This window comes from Micromys minutus (genome assembly GCF_963924665.1).
Source record: "Micromys minutus genome assembly, chromosome: 33".
In the NCBI taxonomy this organism is placed as follows: domain Eukaryota; kingdom Metazoa; phylum Chordata; class Mammalia; order Rodentia; family Muridae; genus Micromys; species Micromys minutus.
Window position 1 is genome coordinate 16,395,518 of NC_137968.1, and position 16,640 is coordinate 16,412,157.

The 16,640-nt window shown below is 43.6% G+C and overlaps 2 protein-coding genes across 2 annotated transcripts; one reads left to right on the forward strand and one right to left on the reverse strand.

The window, feature by feature from the left end:
- The first annotated feature begins 354 nt into the window (after positions 1 to 354).
- On the forward strand, positions 355 to 4,449 carry UTP23 (UTP23 small subunit processome component). The gene is made up of 3 exons (XM_080909502.1): positions 355 to 589; positions 2,687 to 2,861; positions 3,977 to 4,449. The coding sequence occupies exons 1-3, from the start codon at positions 402 to 404 to the stop codon at positions 4,358 to 4,360; spliced, it is 747 nt and encodes a 248-aa protein (XP_080765628.1). The 5' UTR covers positions 355 to 401; the 3' UTR covers positions 4,361 to 4,449.
- A 2,825-nt stretch (positions 4,450 to 7,274) lies between these two features.
- On the reverse strand, positions 7,275 to 8,101 carry SKA2 (spindle and kinetochore associated complex subunit 2; the record flags this gene model as incomplete). Its single annotated transcript, XM_080909503.1, has 1 exon — positions 7,275 to 8,101. One exon carries the CDS (start codon positions 8,099 to 8,101, stop codon positions 7,739 to 7,741), a length of 363 nt encoding a protein of 120 aa, XP_080765629.1. The 3' UTR covers positions 7,275 to 7,738.
- Positions 8,102 to 16,640: the final 8,539 nt, after the last annotated feature.

Here is a 16,640-nt window from a genome sequence, read left to right on the forward strand (position 1 = left end):
ATTAAAAACATTGACGGCAATGATACATGGTGAATGGCAGGTTACAGAGTGCCTGGGTCGATGGTATCATCGTTGGTTATTTTCACGTTACTAGTCTTTCAGAGACTTGCTAAGTGCGAGGTAACAAGCTACGCAAAGCGAGAACAATTTTAATCCAGCTCACGTGCCAACCTGCGCGCGTTTACTTACTCAGAGGCCCCTCCGCACTGACAGAGGCTCCGCCCCCTAAAGCTTGCGCTTGGAGGTGGGAGTGGGCGTTCCTCTGAGAATGACAGACTCCAAAGAGGCGGGCCGTGGGCATAAGGGCGTGTACTTCCGGGTCGACGGCACTTCTTTCCGGGAGATAGATTTGGAGTGCGGAAGCGAGGGTGGCGCCGGCCGGTCCGGTCTCTTAAGCAGGCATGAAGATCACCAGGCAGAAACACGCGAAGAAGCATCTTGGCTTTTTCCGCAACAATTTCGGAGTCCGCGAGCCCTACCAGATTCTTCTGGACGGCACTTTCTGCCAGGCGGCGCTGCGGGGTCGCATCCAGCTGCGGGACCAGCTGCCCCGCTACCTTATGGGAGAGACCCAGCTGTGCACCACGAGGTGGGTCTGCGGGGCGGGGTCGCGCGTGTGGCCCAGAAGTCTCCGAGGTGCAAACCGAAATCAGTCACCAAGGGCTGGAACTGTCCGAGAAGTCAGGCAGATGGTACTGTGCCCATTACTCAGTCATTTCTGCGAGAAATCAGAACAGGTATTCTTTAACAGGTAGACCTGGCCTTGACTCTTGGTTCCAATCACAACCAGCTGTGTGGTCTCAGGCAAGAAATGGCGTAGTTGTGAAGTAGAGAGCAGAACGTCATCAAAGTTCATAGGAGGTTAGATGAGGTATAGTGTACATAGGACATTTTTCAACATCCAAGAGCTAACACTCTCCTATGGTGGTTGTTACTTGTAAGCTCAACACAAAAGTTTTCAAGCCTTCCAACAGCCAATGAGGCCTTCAGTTCCTAGGAAAAGAAGTCAAGGCTGGAGATTGAAAACTTTGCCCAAGGCCATTTTAAGTATCAACCAAATGCCAAGCACTGCTCCAGACACAGAGGGTACCTTAGTGGGCGAGACAACTTGCCTTCATGGGCTGTGAAGTCAACTTCCTGACAGCTGTTTTCATTCACATCTGTGCCTCCTCACTTCCTGAGAACAGTCAGGTAGAACACCAGGAGCAGGTGTTTGGAGGGGTAGTGGGGGTGGTTATTTTAGAAGGTTTCACGGGGTCGATGTTTGAGCCCCCCCTCCCCCGAGGCTTGACAAGAACTGAGGGGAAAATGTCTGTCTTTAATGATAGAAATAGTAATGTTACTGTTTGAGAGAACTTGTGAGCAAGTAGAGTTAGTTGGCGCCTGAAGAAGAGGTTATATCTAATATTATGGAACATGAAAGTAAGGAAAAGGTCAGCTGAAGCTAGACCATGAACAAGAATTTTAGGAGTCTTTGCTACTAGAATATTTGCTTAAGCAAACAAATTAAGATGAGTTAAAGTGGGCTGGAGAGATGGCTCAGTGGTCAAGAGCACTGACTGCTCTTCCAGAGGTCCTGAGTTCAATTCCCAGCAACCACACGGTGGCTCACAGCCATCAGATAATGTGATATGCTGCCCTCTTCTGGTGTGTCTGAAGACAGCTGCAATGTACTTATATATAATAAATAAATAGATCTTTAAGAAAGGAATATGAGTTAAAGCACTACAACCACAGCTCATAAATAGCCAGGTAGAGTGTTCTTTATACATTCATACAAATCAAGCTGTGCTGTGTGCAGTTAATGTTCTGTAAACAGCCACTCACATTTAGAATTTCTTAAGGAATGCTCTTTCTGAGTTACGGAGAACCTCAAAATTTTAATCCCAGGCTGGAAAGATGGCTCAGTGGTTAAACATGCTTCCTGCTCTTCCAGAGGACCCAAAATGGGTTCCTAGCATCAATGTCAGGGTCTCACAACTGCTTGTGGGTCGAGCACCGTCTTCTGGCCTCTGCAACTAACCACCCACATCTACATTTAAAAAAATTGCTTTTGGAGGCAAGGTAGCAGTTTCAAGACAGGGTTTCTCTGTATAGCCCTGGATGTCCAGGACCTAGCACAGGCCCCATGAACCCTGCTGAGTTGATTCTGTGGGCCATTTCCTCCTGGTGGCCTCAACCATTCTGGCTCCTACAATTATAAAAAACTTTTAAAAAAAATCAGGATCCAAACAGGATACATATGTGGCTTTTGATTCTGTGTTAGTGTTTTTTGAAGTTGTAATAGTAACCTGGAGTCCCCATCAACATCTGGAAGGCTCACTGTATCTGGGACCAATGTAAGAGGTATAGATTTGAGGATAAGTTAGAATTTATTCAATTCATCGCCTGCTTTACCCGTCATTTGAGGTTGAGCAATAATGTATGTGAACAGCAGCTTACATGCTTCCTGTACACACAGTGCTTAGTATATACTGGCGTTGGTATTCTTTCTACTTGGAGTATGTATTTTTCTAGTCTTCATGTAAGAAGGAAATGTCAGCCATACTATAAATTCAAATTCTTATGATATACTTTTTTTTTCCACTGTAAAAAAACATGAATATTGTGTTTGTGTTTGCTTTGTATAAACAGAAGGAATGAATTGGTTGTGATTCTGGACGTGGAATGACTTTTTTCTCCCCAGATGTGTGTTAAAGGAGTTAGAGACACTGGGAAAGGAGTTATATGGAGCAAAACTGATTGCGCAGAAATGCCAGGTTCGAAACTGTCCTCATTTCAAGAGCTCAGTGAGCGGATCTGAATGCCTCCTGTCCATGGTGGGTGAGGGAAACCCTCACCATTATTTTGTGGCCACACAGGTAATGTTAACTTTCAAAACTGTAAGGCAGCTTTAACTACCTCTCTGTATACTTCATGTAAGCTGTTATAGTACCAAAAAGAGTAAGTGGGAGGGATAACGTAGTGTTTGAAGTTTTATTTATTTACTTACTGTGGTATATTCTGCAGGATTCCATTCACTTAGCTACAGTCCATGTCTCATTGCTTGGACTTTTAAAAATGCACATTTTAAAGGCGGCACTTACTTAAACACATGAGGATAAAACTAAGTTCAGGAAATGTTTTCTTTCAGTGGTTTCCTTCTAGAGGCTAAGGTTGCAGTGGTGTGCTGATGGCTTCATGGTTCTTCAAGAAAGGAGCAGGGCAGAGTCTGCCTTCTGTACTCTACTGCTTTCATGTTTCTGAATCCATAGTAGTTCTCAAGGGCGTGGTGTGCATCCTTTAAGATTAGCATCAAGAGGGTGGGGAGATGGCTCCAAGGTTAAGAGCTGGCTGCTCTTGGTGCAATTCCTAACACCTACACGGCTGCTCACAACCTTGTGCAGTCTCAAGGGATCCTACCCCATCTTTTGGTCTCCTAGGCTACCCAGCACACGTGCTACACAGATACATAGGCACACGCACAGGCAAAGCTCTGTTACTCATAAAAATAGTAAACCTTTAAAAAATAACCCACTAAGAGCACAACAACATAGGATGTGGAGGGCGTTTAACGACTGGCAGGCAAAGGAGAGACTGAGACTAAAACCCTGCCTGCGGATTTGCTCAGCTGCACTCTCAGAATGATTCTGGAGTCAGCTTATTACTCCAGTCTACTTCTTCCCCTGTCGATGGTTGGAGAGAGTGTCTTAGTGAAAAGGCAAGAGAAAGTTCCTAGTGGATTTCCTTTGGCATTGGGCGATGATTCATGGGCCCAGAGTATTGACTGATTCAGCCCAGACTGCTGTTACCCACTTCCTTCAGCTTAGTTTTTATGTTTTCTGTCCTCTATGGTAAGATACACTTTAATTATTAGCACTTGCCATCTGAAAGAAATATGTAGTCTTTTTTTCTTCCCATCCAGCCTTTTTTATTAGAAACTTAATTTTAGGTCCTCAATTTGATGAGAAATTAAATCCCTTTCCTTTTCTAATAGGATCAGAACGTGTCTATGAAGGTCAAGAAAAGCCCTGGCATTCCTCTCCTGTTCATTATTCAGAACACCATAGTGTTGGACAGGCCGTCTCCCAGAACAGTGGCCTTTGTGAAGGCGGTAGAGGCAGGCCAGCTGGTGTCAGTGCACGAGAAACAAAGTATCAAGCAACTCAAGGAGGAGCAAGGCTTGGTACAGAACCCTGAGCTTAGGAGGAGGAGGAGAAAGAAGAAGGTGGGTGGCCCCAATCCTCTCAGCTGCTTGAAGAAGAAAAAGAAGACACAGGATCCAAAGTCCCCTGCTTCAGAAAAGAAAAGGAAAAGGAAACGGATTCGGAACAGATCCACCCCGAAAGTATCTTCTGAGCTTCGTGATGGGGAAGGATGATGGCTGCTCAGGAAGACAGTGTGACACCAATCTCCTCTCGAACTGTGAACACGTGTGTACCGAAGGACTAACTTATTTTTGTAAATGAAAACTGGCACATAAACTTTTGCTAAAATTAAAGAATGGTTGTGTTTGTCAATGTGCAGCTTCGGTTGCTTGCTTTGGGGAATGCGTTTTTATTATAAAATTATCTCTGGTTTCTCCCCATTCTCACCATCCCAGTAGAGTTTGTGTGTGGTAAATGCAGTAATATGTGTTCGTGTGTGTGTGTGTGTGTGTGTGTGTGTGTGTGTGTGTGTGTGTGTGTGTGTGAGACACAGGAATGAAGCAGCCAGAGATCAGTATGAAGTGTCTCCTCTGTTACTCTTCACTGTTCTTCTCTGAGACAGTTTCTCCTTGAAACTTGCCAGTTTAAGTGATACTAATGGCCATTAAGCCCCAGAGATCCTCTTGTCTCCTTTCTGGTGCTGGGATTTGCAGCATTCACTGTTGAACATGGCTTTTTGACTGAGTCTATAGATCTGAACTCAGCTCCTCACACTGGTGCAGCAGGTATGATCTTAGCCATTCTGACTGGTATGAGGTGGAATCTCAGTGTTTTTTTAATTTGCATTTCCCTGATGACTAAGGATGATGAACATTAGCTGCTTTTTAACCATTCAATATTTCTTAGTTGAGAGTTCTTTGTTTAGCTCTGTACCCCATTTTTAAATAGGGTTATTTGATTCTCTGGAGTCTAACTTCTTGAGTTCTTTGTATATATTGGATATTAGCCCTCTATCATAAGTAGGGTTGGTAATAACCTTTTCCTAATCTGTTGGTTGCTATTTGTCTTAAGGACAGTGTCCTTTGCCTTACAGAAGCTTTGCCATTTTATGAGGTCTCATTTGTTGATTCTTGATCTTAGAGGATAAGCCATTGGTGTTCTGTTCAGGAAATTTTCCCCTGTGCCGATGTGTTCAAGGCTCTTCCCAACTTTTCTTCTATTAGTTTGAGTGTATCTGGTTTTATGTGGAGATACTTGATCCATTTGGACTTGAGCTTTGCACAGGGAGATATGTATGGATCAATCTGTATTCTTCTATAGGCTGACCACCACTTGGACCAGCACTATTTGTTGAAAATGATATCTTTTTTTTTTCCACTGAATGATTTTAGCTTCTTTGGCAAAGATCAAGTGACCATAGGTGTGTGGGTTCATTTCTGGGTCTTCAATTTTATTCCATTGATCTACCTGCCTGTCTCTGTACCAATACCAGGCAGTTTTTATGACTATTGCTATGTAATACAGCTGGAGGTCAGGGATGGTGATTCCACCAGAAGTTCTTTTATTGTCGAGAGTTTTTGATATCCTGGGGTTTTTGTTATTTCAAATGAATTTGCAAATTGCTCTTTCTAATTCTATGAAGAAGTGAGTTGGGATTTTGGTGGGGATTGCAATGAATCTGTATATTGCATATTGCAGGATGGCTGTTTTTACTATATTAATTCTGCCAATCCATGAGCATGGGAGATCTCTCTTCACCTTCTGAGATCTTCTCTAATTTCTTACTTCAGAGACTTGGAGTTCTTGTCATACAGATCTTTCACTTGCTTGGTTAGGGTCACACCAAGGTATTTTATATTTTTTTGTGACTATAGTGAAGGGTGTTGATTCCCTAATTTCTTTCTCAGCCTGTTCTACAGGGTTCTTGTATGTTTATGGGCATCTGTTTTGATAGGTTAGGGAAGTTTTCTTCTATAATTTTGTTGGAGATATTTACTGGCCCTTTAAGTTGGGAATCTTCCCTCTCTTCTATACCTATTATCGTCAGGTTTGACCTTCTCATGTGTCCTGGATTTCCTGGATGTTTAGGGTTAGGAGCTTTTTGCATTTTCTTTGACTGTTGAGTCAATGTTTTCTATGGTATCTTCCGCTCCTGAGATTCTTCCATCTCTTGTATTCTGTTGCTGATGCTTACCTCTGTGACTCTCTCTTTTTTGGTTTTCTATCTCCAGGTTGTCTCCCTTTGTGGTTTCTTTATTGTTTCTATTTCTGTTTTTAGATCCTGGATGGTTTTGTTCAATTCCTTCACCTGTTTGCTTGTGTTTTCCTGTGATACTCTAAGGGCTTCTATCTGTTTACCTGTGTCGTTCTGTATTTCATTAAGGAAGTTATTTATGACCTTCTTACAGTCCTCTAACATCCTCATGAGTTGTAATTTTAAATCAGAATCTTGACTTTCTGGTGTTTTGAGGTATCCAGGACTTGACTTGACTCTCGCCATCTGCTTATCTCAGGTGTTATCTGGTCTTGCTGATTCTGACAGTGGCTTGACTCTTCTGTAAGTCTGTGTGTCAGCACTACTTGGGGACCTGGTCTCTTCAGCAGGTTCTGGGTAGAGATGGCTATGGGACAGGGTCAGCACAGGGCGCAGACAGAAACCAAGTGGTGGTCTTACCTGTGCTCTCAGGTGTTTTAGGACTTACGCACGACCAGCTCCCTCCCGGCAGGGTCTGGGTATGAAGAGCTGAGGCACAGGGTCAGTTCCGGGTTCAGGCGGAAACCGGAAGGATTGATGTTTGCTTTTGATAGCTGGTCTCAATACTATCCCTCAGTGGAAAGAATTCTAAAATAATGTTCTACTGTGTATCCAGTTGAAGTGTCCAAATTATTCAATTAGAAATAGTTTATGTCTGGTTTTATGTAAAATAAGACGGTTGTGATTTGACAAGTTTAATAATAGTTTTTCATATGTAGGTAGAATGAAATGCTTACAATCTTTTTTTTTTTTATCTATTTTTTTAAGTAAAATATCTTTATTGACACCAATTCTGAGGCCGGACTGAGATATATTTGATCTTAGACAGACAAGCAGACAAACATACAGAGATACAATGCCCAGTGTGATAACAAAGGCGGGCATCTCTAGGATTCAGTGCTAGTCTGCTCTACATAGTGAGCTCTAGGGCTAGCCAGAACTACATAGCAAGACCTTGTCTCGAAAGAGGAAACAAACAACACCTGAATATTTACACAAGTATTTTCTCATTCACATACTGAATGAAATGTACATAAATATTCTTTTACAAAATTATACCAACTATACAAAAAGAAAACATAAAATAAAAATAGTACTAAGCAATTTCATTGTCTGAAATGACAAAATTAACGCTGGATATCAGAATTTACATTTCTTTATTCCCATCCCATTCTTTTTGTTTTCAGTCTTATGATATCTACCCTTCCTACAAAACAATTTCCTCTCATATGAAATACATCATGATCCTGTCAGTCAAGGAAAATCTTCCGTATCAGACCCCCAACCTCTAGACATCTTGCTCAATCTCTTTGGACTTGATCTTTTCTCCGTCAAAGTTCCTTTTTAAAACTCCATTTTATAAGTCTGGCATGTGAGACTTTAATTGCTCTGTCACAGCTTTCTCTTCAGTCAGCAGAGTTAGCTCCAGGTTTGTGTGTTTTTGTAGTTCTTGTATCATGGTCATTGTCTTGTTCAAAATAGCACAAATGCAGCTCTTGGTCTCTTTTTGCTCAACAGAAACTGCCTTAAAGCGTGCACATAAAGCTTGATATCGAGACTTTATTGCTGATAATTCCTTTAAAATTGCAACTGCATTTTTCTCTCCTGCTGAATGTGGGTGATTAGTCTTGATCTCATATTCCAGCCTATACTGAAGGTAATCCAAATCAGAATCAGCTTTCTGGAACATCAGTTCCAGCTTATCGACCTCCGCCTCCATATTGAATAGTTCGCTTACAATCTTTAAAACATGCTATTTTATTTTATTATATAAACTTATCCTTAAATTTTATTTTAGATGTAAATGGAGAGCAAATGTAAATTAGTTGCAGCCATCCAAAACTATCAACATGGCCCAGTCCACTCCACAGAGAAGGGGAAGGGCGCTGTAAGCCCTGCAGACCACCTAGACCTGGGCAGTAAGGCCATGTGGAGAGCTTATTAGTAATGGCTTAGCTGACATATTAATGGTCCTCTAAGTTGACATAGCAGGAAGCAGCTTTGTAAATATCTATACTTGGCACCCTTTAACAAAAAGGTTCCCAGCCTTAATCATAGAATTTTCTCTTTGCAATGAATGATGGTGAATACAGAAACTCATGCCTCCGCAAGATGCAGCTGTGACAGTTCTGACCCCCCCTCCCCAGCCCTAAACAAGACAATTATACCGTCCCTCCAAAGCTCATGAAGCATTCCAGAAGGGTACTAAGAACCAGAACATAGGATGAGGGGTTGCAAAATGCTGTTTTCTAGACTAGTAACAATCACTGAAATTAACTCAAACAAATCTTGTTACCTGCACTGGACCCATCTAACATGGGCCTCATTACTAGTCAAGGTGGGGGGAATGGCTCATGGGGCCCTACCATTTACTTCTAAACCGTTAGCTATTGATGGACCATGAGAGAGGGAGAATCAGTGTGTCCATGTGTCCCCACTGCTGAGCCCACCGTGCTCTAGTGCACAGCTTCAAAATCATGCTCACACAGACAGCACTAGCCACAGCGGGAGATCTGTGGGAGAGGGAGGCCGTCGGCGGGACAGAAGGTGAGGGTGGCCACTATCCATTTAGAACAAGTTGTCTAAGAACAATTTAAGTTGATTTTAAAAAAAAGTCCCGGCTAATTGCAATACATCTCAGTTCGGTTTCAGGCTACCCAGCATGTAATGTTCACTTGGGACTTTTAAAATACTGCCACCCGTAGACTGCGTTATAGGAGCAAGGGAATTCTCTGGTAGGAGGGTTGGAAATGACAGCACCGGCACCCACCCACATTTTGAAGTGAAAAGTTGAAGATGCAGCGATGCCAAGTTACCCATGGGACACTTGCACGTCCCTGTGTAAGCTCTCACCTGGTCTTTCTATACAGCTGGTAAATCTACCACTTGGAAAAGATGCCTGTGGCCAGGATGTCTTACATCAGAATTATCTCTCAGCTTAGTGTAAGTCTAGACAGGGCTACACTTTTTAAATGATTCTTGAATAAGTACTTAGTGCAAACCATAGTATTCAGTTCTAAATTTACTCTTTAAAAGACTGTGGTTTACTAGAATATATCAACAAGGCCAAACCTAAGAAGATGCTTGGTGGCAGAGGGCTCACTTAGCAATATGAGGAAAGAATTCATCTCTTGCACCACACACACACACACACACACACACACACACAAAATAAAATGAAATTCTTGTTAAATAATGCAACAAATATTTAACATTAGACACTATCTTGTAAAGTAGATTTTTAACTATAACTGTCATTGCTTAAGCTCCAAAAACCACTTGTCTACATTTCTGTTTTATTATTTGGACCCAATTACTCGTCTTCCTTCCACATTGGGAGTTATTGTGATTAGGTGATAGATAAACTGAGTTACAAGTCAAGTTTCAAGTCTAGCAAGCACAGTAGGCATGTTAACTCGCTGGAGAGATGGCTCAGAGGTTAAGAACACTGGCTGCTCTTCCAGAGGTCCTGAGTTCAAATCCCAGCAACCACATGGTGGCTCACAGCCATCTGTAATGAGATCTGATGCCCTCCTCTGGTGTGTCTGAAGACAGCTACAGTGTATTTATATACAATAAATAAATCTTTTTTTTTTTTAAGGGCATCATTTCATGCTTGAGGACAGCAGAGGTGCTGATTTCCTGAGATGGATAGAGTTACCAAGACCAAGACATATAAAAGCTGGGAGACGAAAATCCCATCTGACACTGCTGTCCTTTCAGCTGAAAAGTACTTTCCCAACCTTCTAATTCCCTTCCTCTCATTTGTGAAGGAGAAAACGCAAATGGCAGAAGGAGAGAGAACACGTATCTTGTAAAGGACATACTTAGAAAATAGAACAGTAACTAATATTAAAAAGACAGCATGGCACCTAAAATGGGCACAGTATATAAACAGACCCCAGTGCAAAGAAATCTGCACATGGCCAATGAACACAAGCAAAGATGCCCCATATAATGGAACATATACCATGACAAGGTGTCACCTCACACCCAGTAGGACTGCTGTAACCAAACAGACAGAAAAATAACAAGTGAGTGCAAAGGAAAAACCAGACGGTCATATATTGTTATATTGTGATTTTTAAAATGGCAACTCTCTTGGAAAACAGTCTGGCAGTTTTTCAAATTGTTAAATATGCATTTACAACATTATCTGGCAGATTCACTCCTGGGTATATGTTAGAGAGAAATTAAACAGATGTCCAAATACAACTTAGATGCAAGAATCCACAGCGGTACTATTAATAACAATAAAGGGGGAACATCGCGGACACCCACCAGTCAGCAAACACAGCACATATGAAATGGAATGCTGTAAGCAGGAAAGAAAAATAAAACTACAAACTTGAGAGATGGCTGGGCCTTGAAAACTTGCTAATTGGAAGAAACCATGGGATCAAGTATTGTATACTTCTATAAAATATGAAGAACAAGTAAATCTGTAGTCAGAAATGATTCGCAGGTTTCTAGGGCAAAGGAAATGGGGGCAGATAGGAGGGAAAGAGGCGAGTTTCTTTGGAGGATGATGAAAGGAGTAAAGTTGGGGCTGGAGAGATGGCTCAGTGGTTAAGAGCACTGACTGCTCTCCCAGAGGTCCTGAGTTCAAATCCCAGCAACCACATGGTGGTCACAACCATCTATAATGAGATCTGATCCCTCTTCTGCTGTGTCTGAAGACAGCTAGTGTACTCACATACAATAAATAAATAAATCTTAAAAAAAAGAGAAATGAATAAAGTTAACTTTGCTCCTGATACATTACCACGAGAATATATTCACACCATTTGATCTTGTACAACTTAGTTGACCCCATCACGGATTAAATGAGTTATATCCTAGTAGTTTGAAAAATGTACTCTTGGTAAGCATGGTATGCAAACTTACTCATGAACCTGTTGAGTAATGAAGAGGTGTGAACAAAGTTTACTCTGTACTTTGGATGCTAAAGAAAAAAGGAGAACATATGTGTGGGGCGCCGCCCACACATTCCCACGCTTCCGTCATTACAAGGTGGCGCTGATATCCGGCTGTGGGGCGCCGCCCACACATTCCCACGCATTCGCCATTACAAGATGGCGCTGATATCTGGCTGGAGTTAGCAGTAAACAAGCCATGTGCGCACAGGCTGGGTAACTTTTCCGCCTCATGAGTTCCGCCTCTTCCGTGGCGTCATAGGGCCTGCTGAGTCTCAACCAATCAGGGGGCTCCGCGTCCAAGGCAAGGACTGATCCCTTTATAGGGGACGGGCTAGATAGCTCCTCTCTCTCTTCCTCTCTCTTCTGCCTCTCTCTCCCTCTCTTCTCTTCTCTCTTTTCCTCTCTTCTTCCTCTCTTCCCCTCGTTGGTTTTCGGCCGTCTCGTGGAGCTTGTTCGTCCTGTTCGTCTCCTTGGATCTCTTGGTTTTCCCCGTCCTTTTCGTTACGTGAAGCAAGTACCGATTTTTCCAGATTAATAAAGTTTACCGCAGAAGGATTCTATTTTGTGTGCCGCGTCGTTCTTGCAGGCGAGACGGTTGCGCGGGACATCTGGTGCCAAAACCCGGGAAATTCGACCACTCCATCGTCTGCACCACAAAATTCAGAACTGCGGGGAGATTAGTTCGGCAAGGTATGTCTGATCCTGGATCTTTCTTTAATTTGGTTTAAATCCTCCACGGCCGTGTGAAGGGTCTGTAGAGGCTCCGGTCTTCGTCAGTGCAGTTTTTATTCTCTTCCTCTTAATTTCCTCTGTGTCCAACGGGGCTGGTGTTAATTTTGTGCTTAAGTCGGACGTAGATAAGCAGAGGCACCCCTGCGTTCCATAAGTCTTTGTAGATAAAAAAAGCGAGAACACGCTGAGACTTGCCTTTCAGTTTCGCCTTGGGCCGCCACGCGAATAAGCCGCGGGCATTACATCGCTGTGATGGGCTCTTCACACTCGACCATTACAGCCCTGCAGTCAATTCTTAAGCAGAGAGATTTAGAATTGCCCACCCGCATCTTGCAGCGTTTTGTAAGAGAAGTTGAGCGTACTGCCCCTTGGTTTGCAGTTTCTGGGTCTCTCTCACCAGCCTCATGGAACAGATTGGGTAGAGAATTAAACTGTGCACAGAATGCTGGAAACCTCGGGCCCGGAACCATGGCCATTTGGACGATGGTACAAAATTGTTTAAGAGATGAGAGTTGTAGGCCCGCCGTCGCTGCGGGGCAAGAGGTATTGAGTAAAGCGCAGGATAGGCTATCAGAAGCCGAACAGAGTGAGAGAATGGGCGCGCGCAAGAAAAGGTATTATCCCCCTAAGAAAAAAGGACCTCCAGGAACGCTGTACAGCGGGAGAGTTGTTACCCACAAACCTTCAGATTTTCATTCTTTTATGCCCTCTAATGTTAAAAAAAGGGGAGTCAGCTTGTACCCTGTAGAAGACTTTGAGGCTCTTAACATTGATAGCCTCGAGACTTCAGATAATGATGATTATGAGCGAGAAGGCTTAGACCCAAAAGAGGAGGCAGGGGTAGATAAAAAAGCAGCTAGTTATGAGGAAAAAAGATATTATCCTGACGAACAGTATAGGCCCACGCGCTTGTCCCCAGTTGTCCCAACAGCACCTCCTTTACCAGTAGCCCCTCCTTATGAGACACGCGCACCTTTAAAAGCCTTCTCATTCCTCCCAGAGAGAGTAAAAAAACAGGTGCGTCTTGCATTATGCCACAAAAATTTGATGATTTTAAAAGAGGCATTTCCTATATTGTTACAGGTCCTAAAAAGTAAGGGCCTATATATTGCCACAGAAAAGCTCCAGATTTTTGATACTGGTCAATTCCTAGGGTCTGTGGTATTTATTCACTGATAAGATTGTCCCTCAAAAGCTCGAGATAAGAAGGGATCACCTCCACACTCTTAATGATTTTCAAAAATTACTGGGAGACATTAATTGGCTTAGACCTTTTCTTAAGATTCCTTCTGCTAAACTTAAACCCTTATTCGATGTTTTAAAAGGAGATCCGCATGTTTCCTCACCTAAAAGTTTGACCCCGCAAGCAAAAAGAGCGTTACAGTTGGTAGAAGAAGCTATACAGGATGCACAATTGGTTCGCATAGATTATGATAAACCTTTCTCATTATGTGTTTTTAAAACAAACCGGCTCCCTACTGCAGTGCTTTGGCAGCAAGGACCCTTATTGTGGGTGCATCCTAATGCCTCGCCAGCTAAAATAATTGACTGGTATCCAGATGCTGTGGCGCAATTAGCGCTAAGGGGGCTAAAATCTGCCATCACGCATTTTGGCAGTGAGCCACAGCTGTTAATTGTTCCCTATAATGCCATGCAGGTTTCCACTCTTGCTGCCACTTCAAATGATTGGGCTATCTTAGTCACTTCCTTTTCAAGAAAAATAGACAATCATTACCCAAAACATCCAATTTTACAGTTTGCTTTAACTCAACCTGTAGTTTTTCCCAAAGTAACGTCCTGTAGTCCCCTAAAAAAAGGGTTAGTTATTTATACTGACGGTTCCAAAACTGGGCTGGGGGCTTTTGTGGTTAACGGTCAGGTCTACTCGAGGCAGTACACAAAAACCTCCCCACAGGTGGTAGAATGTTTAGTGGTTCTTGAGGTTTTACAACGTTTTTCAGAGCCTATAAATATAGTGTCTGATTCATCTTATGTTGTTAATGCTGTCAATTTGCTTGAGGCGGCTGACATTATTAAACCGTCTAGCAGAGTTGCCTCAATTTTTGCGCAAATTCAAAATTGCCTTCTAGCCAGAAGATCGCCCTTTTATATTACTCACATTAGAGCTCATTCTAGATTGCCAGGACCTATGGCTAAAGGCAATGATTTGGCAGACAGGGCTACAAAAATAATTGCTATAGCCATGTCTTCGCCGCTAGAGGCTGCTAAAAGTTTTCACAAAAACTTTCATGTAACTTACGAAACTTTGCGGCGCCGCTTTTCCATTTCCAAAAAACAGGCTCGCGATATTGTTGTCAATTGCCAAAATTGCAGTCAGTTTCTGCCTGCGCCCCACTCGGGGGTTAATCCTCGGGGCATCCAGCCTCTTCAAATATGGCAAATGGACGTTACCCATGTCCCCGCCTTTGGTAAGCTGCAATATGTACATGTATCCATTGATACCTGTTCAGGAATAATTGTAGCCACTCCCTTATCTGGAGAAAAGGCCTCACATGCCATCCAACATTGCTTGGAGGCTTGGAGTGCCTGGGGAAAGCCAAAGTTCTTAAAGACAGACAACGGACCGGCTTTTACCTCACAAAAATTTCAACAATTTTGTAGCCAGATGGCTGTGACTCATCTTACAGGTTTGCCGTATAATCCACAAGGACAAGGTATTGTGGAACGTGCTCACCGCACTCTTAAATCATATCTAATAAAACAAAAAGGTGGGATTATGCAGGCCTTGCCCCCTCTGCCTAGGACAGCAGTATCCATGGCACTGTTCACCTTAAACTTTTTAAATCTTGATGACCATGGCCATACGGCAGCTAAAAGGCATTGCCTACCCATAGATAAACCAAAAGAGATGGTAAAATGGAAAGATGTCATAACTAATGAATGGAAAGGACCGGATCTTGTGTTGATAAGATCCAGGGGAGCTGTTTGTGTTTTTCCTCAGGATAAAAATAATCCTTTCTGGGTTCCCGAGAGGCTCACGCAAAAAACGGCAGAGACTCCTGATGACAGCCCTGCTCCTGACGCGGTGGAACCAAAGAGCCAAAAAAGAGACGAGATGGGCGATTCTGTCGGCATTCCTAAAACCAATTCCAGTGGAACTTGATGCTACAGTCTCCCCTAACCTTTTCACCCCCAATACTAACTTGGGTGGGGGTGGGACTCTTGGGAGCAATCCTTTGCTGCGGACTTGCGTTGCTTCTCTGGCTGGTTTGTAAGCTCGAGGCCCAAACAAAAAAGAGACAAGGTGGTTACTGCCCAAGCGCCGGTCGCTCTAAAACATGCAGCATCAGCCGATATCTGTTTGTCTTTGCTTAAGCAGTAGGTCGCCGGCCAGACAGCTCTTGCACTCCTAAAACTTCGGTTCATTGCACAAGATTAGAGTGTCTGGTTTGAGCAGCCCATGAGGGATGCCGAGCTTAACATCGCACTGAAAAACCCCTGGTCGCGGGGTATTCTCCGGGAGATAAGCCATTTGTATGAGGGTTTCCTGCCCCAGTGTCCCTCCCTCAAAAAAACGGCAGAGGACAGGTCAGGTGTACTGCGGGCTACAAAAGGCCTAGCGGTTACTCCTGTACATGGTCTTTATACACCTTAATGAAGATTTGACCTCTATCTCCGCCCTCCTAATATGGGTGTCCTACTTTGCTTAAAGTATAAAAGATAGGGGGAGATGTGGGGCGCCGCCCACACATTCCCACGCTTCCGTCATTACAAGGTGGCGCTGATATCCGGCTGTGGGGCGCCGCCCACACATTCCCACGCATTCGCCATTACAAGATGGCGCTGATATCTGGCTGGAGTTAGCAGTAAACAAGCCATGTGCGCACAGGCTGGGTAACTTCCGCTTCATGAGTTCCGCCTCTTCCGTGGCGTCATAGGGCCTGCTGAGTCTCAACCAATCAGGGGGCTCCGCGTCCAAGGCAAAGACTGATCCTTTTATAGGGGACGGGCTAGATAGCTCCTCTCTCTCTTCCTCTCTCTTCTGCCTCTCTCTCCCTCTCTTCTCTTCTCTCTTTTCCTCTCTTCTTCCTCTCTTCCCCTCGTTGGTTTTCGGCCGTCTCGTGGAGCTTGTTCGTCCTGTTCGTCTCCTTGGATCTCTTGGTTTTCCCCGTCCTTTTCGTTACGTGAAGCAAGTACCGGTTTTTCCAGATTAATAAAGTTTACCGCAAAAGGATTCTATTTTGTGTGCCGCGTCGTTCTTGCAGGCGAGACGGTTGCGCGGGACATCATATGCCATTGTTCCTGGTTTCTTTCAAAGAGAAAAAAACAAATGTTCTGACACGACATTTGTAAACTAACATGTCGTTTCTTTTCTTCCTGCAAACTCACCTCTCTGCCAGCCTCACGATCCCTGCCCTCTGCACAAAGCAATCAGAAGGCTGCCATCTGTTCCATCTGGTTGCCAGAATGTTCCAGATCACCCACCGGTAGTAATTGCTAGAAAGATAAACATCTTCCAAACGTGCCTCATTTTTACACAACCCTTTCACAATGACGATGACTTGAAAATGGCAATGATGTGGTGAGGGGTTCTGGCCTACAGAACTGAATTAGCAAATGTGGACCTTTGCTGGTAAGCAACAGGAG